The following is a 12,013-nucleotide window of genomic DNA, read 5'->3' as shown; positions in this document are numbered from 1 at the left end:
GGTCTGTAATTTTCTTTTTTGGTGGGGTCTTTGCCTGGTTTTGGTCTTAGAGTGATGTTGGCCTTAGAATGAGTTTGGAAGTATTCACTCCTCTTCTATTTTTTGGAAAACTTCAAGGAGAATGGATATTATGTCTTCTCTATATGTCTGATAAAATTCAGCAGTGAATCTGTCTGGCCCAGGAGTTTTGTTCTTGGGTAGTTTTTTTATTACAGCTTCAATTTCTTTGCTGGTTATTGGTCTGTTTAGATTTTCTGTTTCTTCCTTGGTCAGTCTTGGAAGGTTATATTTTTCTAGGAAGTTGTCCATTTCTTCTAGGTTTTGCAGCTTGTTAGCATATAGATTTTTATAGTATTCTCTAATAATTTTTTGTATTTCTGTGGGGTCCTTCCTGATTTTTCCTTTCTCATTTCTGATTCTGTTGATATGTGTAGATTCTCTTTCTGTTAATAACTCTGAGCGGCTAGGGGCTTATCGATTTTGTTTATTTTTTCAAAGAGCAGGTCTTGGTTTCATTGATTTTTTTCTATTATTTTATTGTTCTAAATTTTATTTATTTCTTCTCTGATCTTTATTATGTCCCTACTGCTGATTTTGGGCCTCATTTGTTCTTCTTTTTCCAGTTTCAATAATTGTGACTTTAGACCCTTCATTTGGGAATGTTCTCACTTCTTTTAATGGGCCTGAATTGCTATATAATTTCCTCTTAGAACTGCCTTCGCTGCGTCCCACAAAAGTTGGGGCTTTATGCAGTCGTTGTAAGTTGTCTCCGTATATTGCTTGACCTCTGTTTCAGTTTGGTCATTGAGCCATTGATTATTTTGATGCATGTTGTTAAACCTCCATGTGTTTGTGAGCCTTTTTGTTTTCTTTGTACAATTTATTTGTAGTTTTATGCCTTTGTGGTTTGAGAAGTCAGTTGGTAGAATTTCAGTCTTTTAAAATTTACTGAGGCTCTTTTTGTGGCCTAGTATGTGGTCTATTCTGGAGAATGTTCCTTTTGCACTTGAGAAGAATGTGTATCCTGTTGCTTTTGGGTGTAGAGTTCTGTAGATGTCTATTAGGTCCATCTGTTCTAGTGTGTTGTTAAGTGCTTCTGTGTCCATACTTATTTTCTGTCTGGTGGATCTGTCCTTTGGAGTGAGTGGTGTGTTGAAGTGTCCTAGAATGAATGCATTGCATTCTATTTCCTCCTTTAATTCTGTTAGTATTTGTTTCACATATGTTTGTACTCCTGTATTGGGTGCATATATATTTATAATGGTTATATCCTCTTGTTGGACTGAGCCCATTATCATTATGTAATGTCTTTAACTCTTGTTACTTTCTTTGTTTTGAAGTCTGTTTTGTCTGATGCAAGTACAGCAACACCTGCTTTTTTTCTCCCTGTTGTTTGCATAAAATATCTTTTTTCCATCTTTTGACTTTTAGTCTGTGTCTGTCTTTGGGTTTGAAGTGAGTCTCTTGTAAGCAGCATATAGATGGGTCTTGCTTTTTTATCCATTTTGTTACTCTGTGTCTTTTGATTGGTGCATTCAGTCCATTTACATTTAGGGTGATTATTAAAAGATATGTACTTATTGTCATTGCAGGCTTTAGATTTGTGGTTACCAAAGGTTCAGGGTTAGCATCTTTAGTATCTAACTGTCTGACTTAACTCACTTATTAAGCTTTTGTAAGCACTGTCTGGTGAGTTTTTATTTCTCTCCCTTCTTATTCTTCCTCCTCCATTCTTTTTATGTTAGGTGTTTTATTCTGTGCTCTTTTGTCTTTCCTTTGACTGCTTTTGTGAGTAGTTGGTTTTATTTTTTGCCTTTAGTTAGTATTTTGTTTGTCTGCTGTCTTTGCTGTGATTTTATTTTCTCTGGTGATATCAATTTAGCCTTAGGAGTGCTCCCATCTAGAGCAGTTCCTTTAAAAAATCCTGTAGAGGTGGTTTGTGGGAGGCAAATTTCGTCAACTTTTGCTTGTCTGGGAATTATTTAATCCCTCCTTCATGTTTAAATGATAATTGTGCTGGATACAGTATTCTTGGTTCAAGGCCCTTCTGTTTCATTGCATTAAATATATCATGCCATTCTCTTCTGGCCCGTAAGGTTTCTGTTGAGAAGTCTGATGATAGCCTAATGGGTTTTCCTTTGTAGGTGACCTTTTTCCTCTCTCTGACTGCCTTTAATACTCTGTTCTTGTCTTTGATCTTTGCTATTTTAATTACTATATGTCTTGTTGTTTTCCTCCTTGGGTCCCTTGTGTTGGGAGATCTGCGCATCTCCATGGCCTGAGAGACTATCTCCTCCCCCAGATTGGGGAAATTTTCAGGAGTTCCCTCCTCAAAGACACTTTCTATCCCTTTTTCTCTCTCTTTCTCTTCTTCTTCTGGTACCCCTGTAATTTGAATGTTGTTCCGTTTGGATTGTTCACACAGTTCTCTCAGTATTCTTTAATTCCTAGAGATCCGATTTTCTCTTTGTGTCTCAGCTTCTTTGTATTTCACTTCTCTAATTTCTGTTTGATTTATTTTCTCCTCCACCATATCTAATTGGCTTTTAAAACCTTCCACTGTGTTTCATTTCTGATACTGTGTTCCGTAATGATTAGATCTCTGACCGTAATTCATTCCTGAGTTCTTGAGTATTTTTCTGTACCTGCATAAGTATGGGAAGGATTTTTATTTTGAAATCTCTTTCAGAAAGATTAATGAGGTCGATTTCATTTCAATCTTTCTCTAGTGTTGTATTCATAATTTTGCTTTGAACCAGTTTCCTTTGACGTTTCATATTTGTATGTGGCCCCCTCTAGTGTCCAGAAGTCTACTCTCTCTTGAGCTACTCATCCCCTGGAGCAATGTCAAGGGTTGCAGGGGAGTTGTGTTGGTAACTTGGGGGAGGAAAGAGCTGTTTCCTGCTTCCTAGCTGCTATGCCTGTCTCTACTGCCAGAACCAGTGGGCTGAGCACACAGGTATAAGCCTCTATGCTTTGTGTTTGTAGCTGCTGTAGACTGGGCTTCCCTGTGGCTGGCCTAATGCCAGGCTGGGGTTTGCTGGTTTGTGAGCCAGGTGGGGCTGGCTGGGAGAGAGGCCCAGTAGGCTACGTATGATGGAGAGGCTGTTTAGCCAGCCAGTGGGCTGGAGAGCCTGAATATCATCAAAGTTCCCAACAACCTGCTGGCAGAGTGCACCTGGACAATTTTGTCTACTTGTCCTTTCTCCTGAGCAGTAAGCTCTATGCATTCCTTGCCCCTTCAGCAGACCTCTTGCTGTTAGAAAGTCTCTCAGACTGCTCACCTTTCTTCTGTCCTAGAGCAGCCGGATCTGGATCCCTGCTTTCCACAAGTGGTTGGAATGTCAGTCTCTCCAGGAATTCTGCCTGTCTTAGCTTCCCAACCCCCTAATCATGAGAGCCCCATGAAAGCACCATGAAATGTAAGTTTGTGCTAACAGGGCTAGGTGTTCAGCAGTCCCAGGCCTCCACTCCCTCCCTGCTCCATTTCTCTTCCTCCCGCCAGTTAGCTGGGGTGGGGCAAGGGCTTGGGTCCCACCAGGCCATGGCTTTGGTACATTACCCTGTTCTGTGAGGTTTATTCTTTTCTCCAGGTATATGCAGTGTGGCGCAGCCCTCTTTCCTGTTGCTCTTTCAGGATTAGTTGCATTAATTATATTTTCATATTATATACGATTTTAGGAGGAAGCCTCTCTCTTACTTCTCACGCTGCCATCTTTAATCCAATCTCCCTTGCATATGTCTTCTTGAAACTGGGCTCTTGCCTTCTTAGGGTAAATTCCTAGGAGTGGAATTCCTGGGTCAAATGGTATTTCTGATTTTAATTTTTTGAGGAATCTCCATACTGCTTTCCACAATGGTTGACCTAGTTTACATTCCCACCAGCAGTGTTGGAGGGTTCCCCTTTGTCCATATCCTCGGCAAGATTTTTTGTTTCTAGTCTTTTCCTGTGTTAGTAATTTAAATAGCCATATTTAACACTATTGTTTTTCTTAAGATTATTAATTTTGTTAAGATTTAATCCTAAAATTTAGCAGCAGTAGTTTAAGGAGTAAAATTTTCTGTGTAAATGGAATCTAACAGAACCCCTTTCTTGTGATTGTTAATTGTTAAGGCTTATTTATTTAGATGACAACTTTTATTTAGATTGTTTTTGGATAGCATATTTTATCTCTTCCTGAAGAAAAACTCTATGAAAACTAGAAAAATGCACCCATTCACCCTTAATCTAGTATCATTTATTTTTATCTTTCCTTCTTCACCACCAGTGAAGTCTAAAGACATGGAATCTGTGTACCAAAACTTATTTTGGTTCCCAATAATAAAATCTACGATGCTGAACTTTGAGGCCTAATTTATTTCTGGCTCTATGTTTTTCTTTCTTTTCCTCTCCTCTCTTCTCCTCTCCTCTCCTTTCCCTTCCCTCTCTCTCTCTCTCTCTCTTTCTATCTTTCTCTCTTTTATTTCTTTTTCCTGCCCATGATATAAATTTTTTTCTTCTACTTAGGAGTTGTTTATTGTGAGGTATAATGTTGTAACCTTCCAACTTTTTAAAAAAGCTTATCAGTGAGAACTGTGCCCTAGTAAATATCTGGGGTGGTATGCCACTTTAAAGCATTTATGTTAACTTGTTAACTACACTTAATAAAGCTTTATTGAGGATGTTTTCTCATTACTTATAAAAATGCTGAAATTGCAGTTTTAGTCAAGGGATTTAGGTGATGCCTAAGTTGTGTAAAGTAACTTCACATGGATGTTATTCTCAAAGTATCCTAATACCTTAGTGCTCCTTCCCCCATTCCTGCCATTTTGACTGGTCTGAATTTAGAGACAGAACTCACATCATTTGAGTAGGTAATATAAATCTGTACCTCCAATGTTAGAATCTCCCACTTTATCTACAACAAATGGGATTCATCTTCAATTTCAGTGTTTTCCACTAGAGTAGTCTCCTTTTCTGCCTCCATCTAGCTCTTTATTGTAGCACAACTCATCACAGACCATACACATGTATCCTTTCTTATCCTTTTCCTTCTTTCTTTGTGGCAAAGCACAGGACACATTCCACCTTCTGTATACTACATGCTTTTCTGATTGTCCACACTCCCCTAGCTTCACACACGTGAGCCCTTATCATTGACTGTATTACATTTGTTCTCTTTTGATGTATAAAATATTTGGAACAGCATGATAAAAACTGTTGATCACACTTATGAAGTTCACAGAAAAAAGCATGTCAATCTTAAAGACATGTTGAAGGCATAGTGAATATGCCTATCTGTAGTAAGATCATGTGGCTGGCTGGAATGCAGCCTTGTTTCAAATCGGGGAATGCTTTGGGAAGTAGCTTGGGTAGAAATAAAAAACAAGATGACACTCCTGTCAGTCATCAGTGCTAGCTGGTGCAGGTCGTGCAGTTTGAGGCTAGGACCTTTTTTCTATTCTTTTCTTTCCTTTTTAAGAATTTGGACCTAGAGCACTGCTCTCCAAAATTCCTGTTAACTGGTTAATTTCAAAGTGTATTGAAAATATGCTGGCATAAGATGTAAGATACAGGGCTAATGTCTATATTATTTCATTTTTATAAAGGATGCTTATAAATCTAGGACCTAGACTAATTTTTAGTTACAACTTTAAGAATTCTCTAACAATTGCCCAGGTTATAAGGTGATCTCCAGTGGTTTCTTGTTACTTCATAATTGAGACAATTTTCCAAGTTTTATTTAAACTTAATTTGTTGAGTTAAAACTGGGTAGGTATTAGGTATCATCTCATATTTTTTGCTTTTCTCAAAAATTTATACTATGTGTTATAGTTTTATATGCTGAGTTGGGACTTAAAAATTTATATTAACTCTTAACATGACTTTTTACTTATGTGTTCATAGAAATTAAAGCTAAAGTAGACTTAATCATTCAGAATTCTTTCTCTGTAAATTGCTTTCTTTGATCAGTGATTTGCTGTTTCCTCTCTGAGGTACTGCTTTTCTTTTGGTAGTTATAGAAGTGTTAGTTTTTGAAATGAGAGAATCAGGTTTTTTGTCTCCATGTCAGATGCAAGTTTTTCGATCATCTGTGTTATTGGTTCAGTCATTGAAGGGAGTAATACAAATGTTTTAAAATTTGATACGACTGAAGATATTTCATTGTTTCTTTTAGGATACTTAAATTTTCTGTTCATATTATTTCTACTAGTATTCTCACTATAATAAGTAGTGCTGGTTTAAGGAGTCCTTTTATCCTTTTTTTTCCTTTTTTTTGCCTGACCTGAAATTTTTGGACTGCCAATTTACATAACGATTGCAAAAATTCAAGTGTTGTTAGTGCTCTAATTGCTTACTCATTTTTGCTTTTTAAACCTACCTCTTCCAGAATGTAGATTAGGAAACGGAATATTCAAACACAAGTTCCTTGCAATATTTTTGGCTGAGTTCCTGAAAATATTATTGTTGACCTTTACATTCAGTCTTAATGAGATGGCTCCACACTTTCCTCTCCTTTCAAGAATGATACTTGGCCATATGGTGAATCTTAATAAGAAGCCTTAAACTATAATCTCTCATATCATTCGTTCTCACTTCTGCCTTCTGAAACTAGTCAAGTTTTTAAAATAACATTAAATGTTAAACCAAACAACACTTAAAAAGTAATGTTATAGCATAGTAGAATGCAAATATGTGTTAAAATGTATACCAATTTTAAAGTAGCAATATGAAAATTAACCAAGGGTTGAAATCAATATTTGTAGGAATATAGACACATTAAAATAATTAAATAATGAAGGCATATGTTTTGGTATTCTTCCTTTTGGCTTTCCTGAAGTGTTTTCAAAATAGGTGGATATAGAACCTTCATATCTACCTTGTCCTTTATAGAGTAGTATATTAATAAGAATGAGTCTCTATCCATCAGTACATGAATGGATAAAGAAGATGTGGTACATATACGCAATGGAATATTATTCAGCCATAAGAAGAAAACAAATCCTACCGTTTGCAACAACATGGATGGAGCTAGAGGGTATTATGCTCAGTGAAATAAGTCAGGAGGAGAAAGACAAGTACCAAATGATTTCACTCATCTGTGGAGTATAAGAACAAAGCAAAAAACTGAATGAACAGAACAGCAGCAGACTCACAGAACACAGAATGGCCTAGCAGTTACCAAATGGAAAGGGGCTGGGGAGAGTGGGTCGGAAGGAGGGATAAGGAGACCAAGGAGTATTATGATTCACACACATAATATAGGGGGGACACAGGGAAGGAAGTATAGCACAGAGAAGCCAAGTAGTGACTCTATAGCATCTTACTATGCTGACGGACAGTGACTGTTACAGAGTATGTGGTGGGGACTTGATAATAGGGGGGAATGTAATAACCACAATGTTGCTCATTTGAAACCTGAGCATAAAATTGTATTTTAATGATACATACCTTAATAAAAAAAAAGTATTGAAAACAGGTTCTCAAACAAATACTTGTACACAAATGTTTTTAACTGCAATATTTACAAAAGTCAAAAGAAGGAAACAGTCCAAATGTCTGTCAACAGATCAATGTGTAAATAAAATGTAGTATTATCCATACAATATTATTAGGCCATGAAAAGGAATCAAGTACTTATACATACTAGAACATGGATCAATGTTGAAAACATTACACCAAGTTAAAGAAGTCAGTCTTAAAGACCACATATTGTATAACTCCATTTTATATGAATTATCCAGAATAGAAAATATAGAGACAGGAAGTAGAATAGTGGTTGCCAGGGACTGAGAGAAGGGTGAATGAAAAGTAACTTAATGAATCATCATGCAGGGTTTCTTTTTAGGATGTAAAAATATTTGAAAATTAAAACAGTAGTGATGGATGGACAACCTTGTAAATACACTAAAACCCAATGAACTGTGTATCTCCTTTTTAAAGGAGAATTTCATGGTATGTTACTTATTTCCCAGTAAAGCTGATATTAACAAAAAAAGAATGATCCTCTAGTATCAGATTAACAAAAAAATATAGCACCCACATGGTTAAAATCACATTTCAAGAATTAAAATGGTAGTAGTTCTGACTGTATTAACTGAGATAATGCCATATTATTTTGTTTATTCAAATTCCTTTGTCATTTCTCTCCATTTCCCTGTGTCTTTTAGATAATTTAAATTAAGATAGACAACTCAGTTTTATCATAATTATTGTTTAGTTAGAAACTAAAATAGTAACTTTTTTCAATTGAAGTATAATTGAAGTAACATTGGTTTAAGGTGTACAGTAAAATAATTCAATATTTATATAGCAAAATGTAAAATTAACTTTTAAAGTAAATTCAGTAGTCTTCTTACTATAAAAGCAATATATATACACTTTGCCCTTTCATGTATTTTTTATTTCCTCAAATTTAGAAGTCGAAAGAAGTGTAACATATATATTTGATATGGTGAATATAATGTTAGAAATACTACAGATAAGCAGCCGAAGAAATTAAACAGTCACTGCTGGAAAAGAACTGTTGTTAACATTTTGATACTTCTCAATGCATGCTTTTGAAAATGAAATTGCTGTATTGTACTGAATTGTATTATTTTGTGACCTCTTTTATTGTTTAAAAGCATACTGTATTGTGACTTTCTCATGTGAAAAATTCTTTATGAAAAATTCTCTTCCCACACAGTTCTTCAATCCCTTAAAATATTGCATGGATTTTTAGCATTTTTTATGTTTTCATTTAGAATTTAAAAAGGAGTTGAGGAAAATGTCTTAAGGATAATTTATAATAGAATTTTTTAAATGATGAGCAGTTTTTTTTTACCAATTAAAATGTTTAGGCTGTACTAAATTAGGGGAAAAAAAGGCAAGGGAATCTTCTGAAATGTAGAAAAATTTATTAGGTATATTTATTGAAAGAGAATAGCAAGTACATACATATTTCTTCCAACTTATCTAGTGTTTGTGGGTTCAGTTGAACCCACAAACACTAGATAAATTGGAGAGCTTTAACAACAACTGCACAACATTCATCCTTGAGAGAAATGGGCAGCAGGTGGTTGGCTGCCCTCCCAACCCAAGATTTTATCACTTCTTGGAGCCTTGGTATCCTCAGGTGAAAGTGTGGGTATAGGACTATTGCAAGGATTAAATGAGATGACAAATGTAAAATGTTTCATATGATACCTGTTCACAGAGAAAATACAAAAAAATACAGAGAAAGCCCTCTGCTTTTCACAAAGTGTCCTATGTGTCTCTTTCTTTGTAATTCAAATTTATATCAGGCAGTGCCCAGTTGTAGGAATTAAAGTGCTTATTTTCTCAGCCAACCAAATAAATTAGAATTGTTATTGTTTGTAGTATAAATCATAAATGCTTGTAGAGAATTCCAATCTTATAATATAAAGGGAAATTTAAAAAGCTCCTCAAACTCAATTATACTTGTATATTGCTTAAGATATCTTTAAAAGAAATTTTTGGGGTGTGTGTGTGTGTTTAATGAAAATGTCTTTTGACAGCACGCTGTGCTTACTCTTTACTTGTTGGTATTCCCTGGGCTTCTGTCATCAGCCTGAGGTGATTGCTTCTATTACTTCTTTGATTTCAGCTATTATACCCATACGATGATCACTTCTAGATAATTATCTCCCACTCCTCCCTGCCTTTTGAGTTTCTTGATTTCCAGTTGCTTCTCTACGTGATTCTCCTAGGATGTGTCCAACTCCACACATGCAGACATAGTCATGTCCTGTGTTTGCCTCACCCAACATCACCTGCCTTTCATCTCTTCGTGAATGGCATTCCCATCACCATCAGCTGGTCATCCAACCAGACACCCCAGCCATTGTGGCCTCTTTTCTGCCTCACCTCTCACTTTAGTCACCCAGTAATAGTGACTGTGTCCTAAATATCTTTATACAGTCTCCTCTCCTCCCCTCTCTGCAGTAGTCCCTCATCTCCCCTGGGCTATTGCAGCCAGCCTTTGAACTCATCTCTCCACCACTCAACTTGCCACCCCTTCCCCCATGCTATCCAGGACCGTTGCCATTGTGATGTTCCTAAAGCCTAATCTCCCTCACACATTTAGAAACTTTTTTAGCTCCCCAGTGTCTATATAATAAAGTACAACCTCCCTAGTTGGGCAAACAAGACCCTTCATGATCTGGATGCTCCTCCTTGTCCAACATTTGTCTGCACCGTGTTCTTTGGCAATCCTCCCCTGGCATTCTGTGCCCGTGCCCTCGCCTGCCTTAGCTCTGCCTAGGCTCCCCTTTGCTGTCTGGTGGACCCTTCTCTTCTCATTGCGTGAAGCAGCCTTGACTGTCACTCCCTTCCTTGCACACAGCAGAGAGCTCAAGCAGGCTTTCGGCTCTGCGAGCAGAGTATTTTTATTTTCAGCATTTTGAAACCCTTTGCTTGTTAAGCTTTCCCTGCTAGTTCTAAACTCATAAAAGGTATGGGGCTCCTGGTCATTTTGTTATTCCCAGTGCCCAGCCAGTCCTTGCCATAGGTGGGCATTTTTTATTAAAGAATGGGAAAAATTGTTTATGAAACAGGATATTTGGGGGGGGGGGCAATAATGAAGTCATAATTATGGAGGAATAATTAATTTTATAATTATATAGTATTACATATAAAATAGATAATGTAAATATTAATGGAGGAATGAGTAATTCTACCAAATACGTTTTTAAATAGCACATTGGGGAAGCACATTAACCACTCACTGTGTGGTTGAAGATGGCAGAGATTAAGTCAGCAGCGAAGTTGACTCCTAGTTCAGCCCCAAAGAACAGCGTGAGAATCATAAAACAGCAGTACCTTCCTGCCTTCATTTGGAATCTGGAGCTAGACAGTTTGACTTAGAGTCCTGGCCTGGTCATTAAATTTGGTCATTTCTGGGTCTTAGTTTTTTGTCTTGTGACAGAAAAATGGAGGTTATAAATGAGATTTTTGTAGCTCATAAAGTTATTTTGAGGACTAAGTAATAACATTTCAGGAGGCCTAGGTTAATGCCTGATGTCAAATAGTGCTTAATAAATGTTAATTGAATTTGAATTATTCTCCTATTTCTGAATGCTTTTAGTAAAAACCTTGCTCTTATGTTAAATGTAAGTGATGTGTATGCATAAACTGACACTATAAAAAAAGATTAAATTGCCTTTTTTTTTTACCCTCAAAGATTTGTTCATTGTACTGATGACACCCCAGATCCTTGTATCGAATATGAGGTAAGAATCTTTTTTTATATATTGATGAAGTTAATAATCCTAGATGAAGATGTGTTGGGAATTGCTATTTATTTTTAAGTGAAATTTTTTTGGATTAATTTCTGTAGAACCTAGAACCATTGGATTTTTAAGTTTCTGAGCTATAAAATGTATTTTATATGCATATATATATATATATATATATATATATACACATACTGTATACATAGTGTATTTGTGCTACAGAATATACATATTTTATACTTCTTTTATTTTGTAACAGAAACTTCTTTATTCTTACCATTCAGCTTAAGCTGAGTAAACTTTTTAACCTGGTATATGAGGAAAAACAGTCAACACCATTTACAGTTAGGCCCAGAGGACCTTTTATTTATTATATTCACTCATTTTAAAAATGACATACAGGAGTAAGAATAAAAGGATAGTGGCGTTATTAGAAATTGTAATAATTTAAACATAGCAGGACCCAAATTTTTATTCCATATTTTCTTAGTTTGAAGGTATATACACCATGTGCACAGGTACATATGCACACACACAGTGTTCTTGGATACAACTAACCTCTTAGCTGTTAGTAATGAATCTGGAGCAGACTTTTCTTTTAAATGCTGACTCTAGATCTCAACTGTATGCATGATAGACTCTCGCTTTATCATTACTCCTGGTTCTTCTTGTACTTGCATTGTCAAAATGTAATACTTTTGGAAATTGACAGCTCATAGTTAGTTGAGGAGAGGATAACCATCCTGCTCCATAAGTGCAAAACATTTGTACTGGATTTATAACACTGATTCGAGTT

General features: G+C 36.1%; 1 protein-coding gene across 2 annotated transcripts in view; it reads left to right on the top strand.

Moving 5' to 3' along the window:
• CDC123 (cell division cycle 123) overlaps nucleotides 1-12,013 on the top strand; it is a 67,916-nt gene that overhangs the window by 25,865 nt on the left and 30,038 nt on the right. For both annotated transcript variants that reach the window (XM_036908105.2, XM_036908104.2), the window contains one exon: nucleotides 11,166-11,214. In XM_036908105.2, the coding sequence (XP_036764000.1) occupies nucleotides 11,166-11,214 (49 nt within the window). The remainder of the gene's footprint in view (nucleotides 1-11,165; nucleotides 11,215-12,013) is intronic.

This window comes from Manis pentadactyla, chromosome 3, assembly GCF_030020395.1.
Source record: "Manis pentadactyla isolate mManPen7 chromosome 3, mManPen7.hap1, whole genome shotgun sequence".
Lineage (NCBI taxonomy): Eukaryota > Metazoa > Chordata > Mammalia > Pholidota > Manidae > Manis > Manis pentadactyla.
The sequence above is the reverse complement of the archived record's forward strand: the minus strand, read 5'-3'. Positions and strand labels throughout refer to the sequence as shown.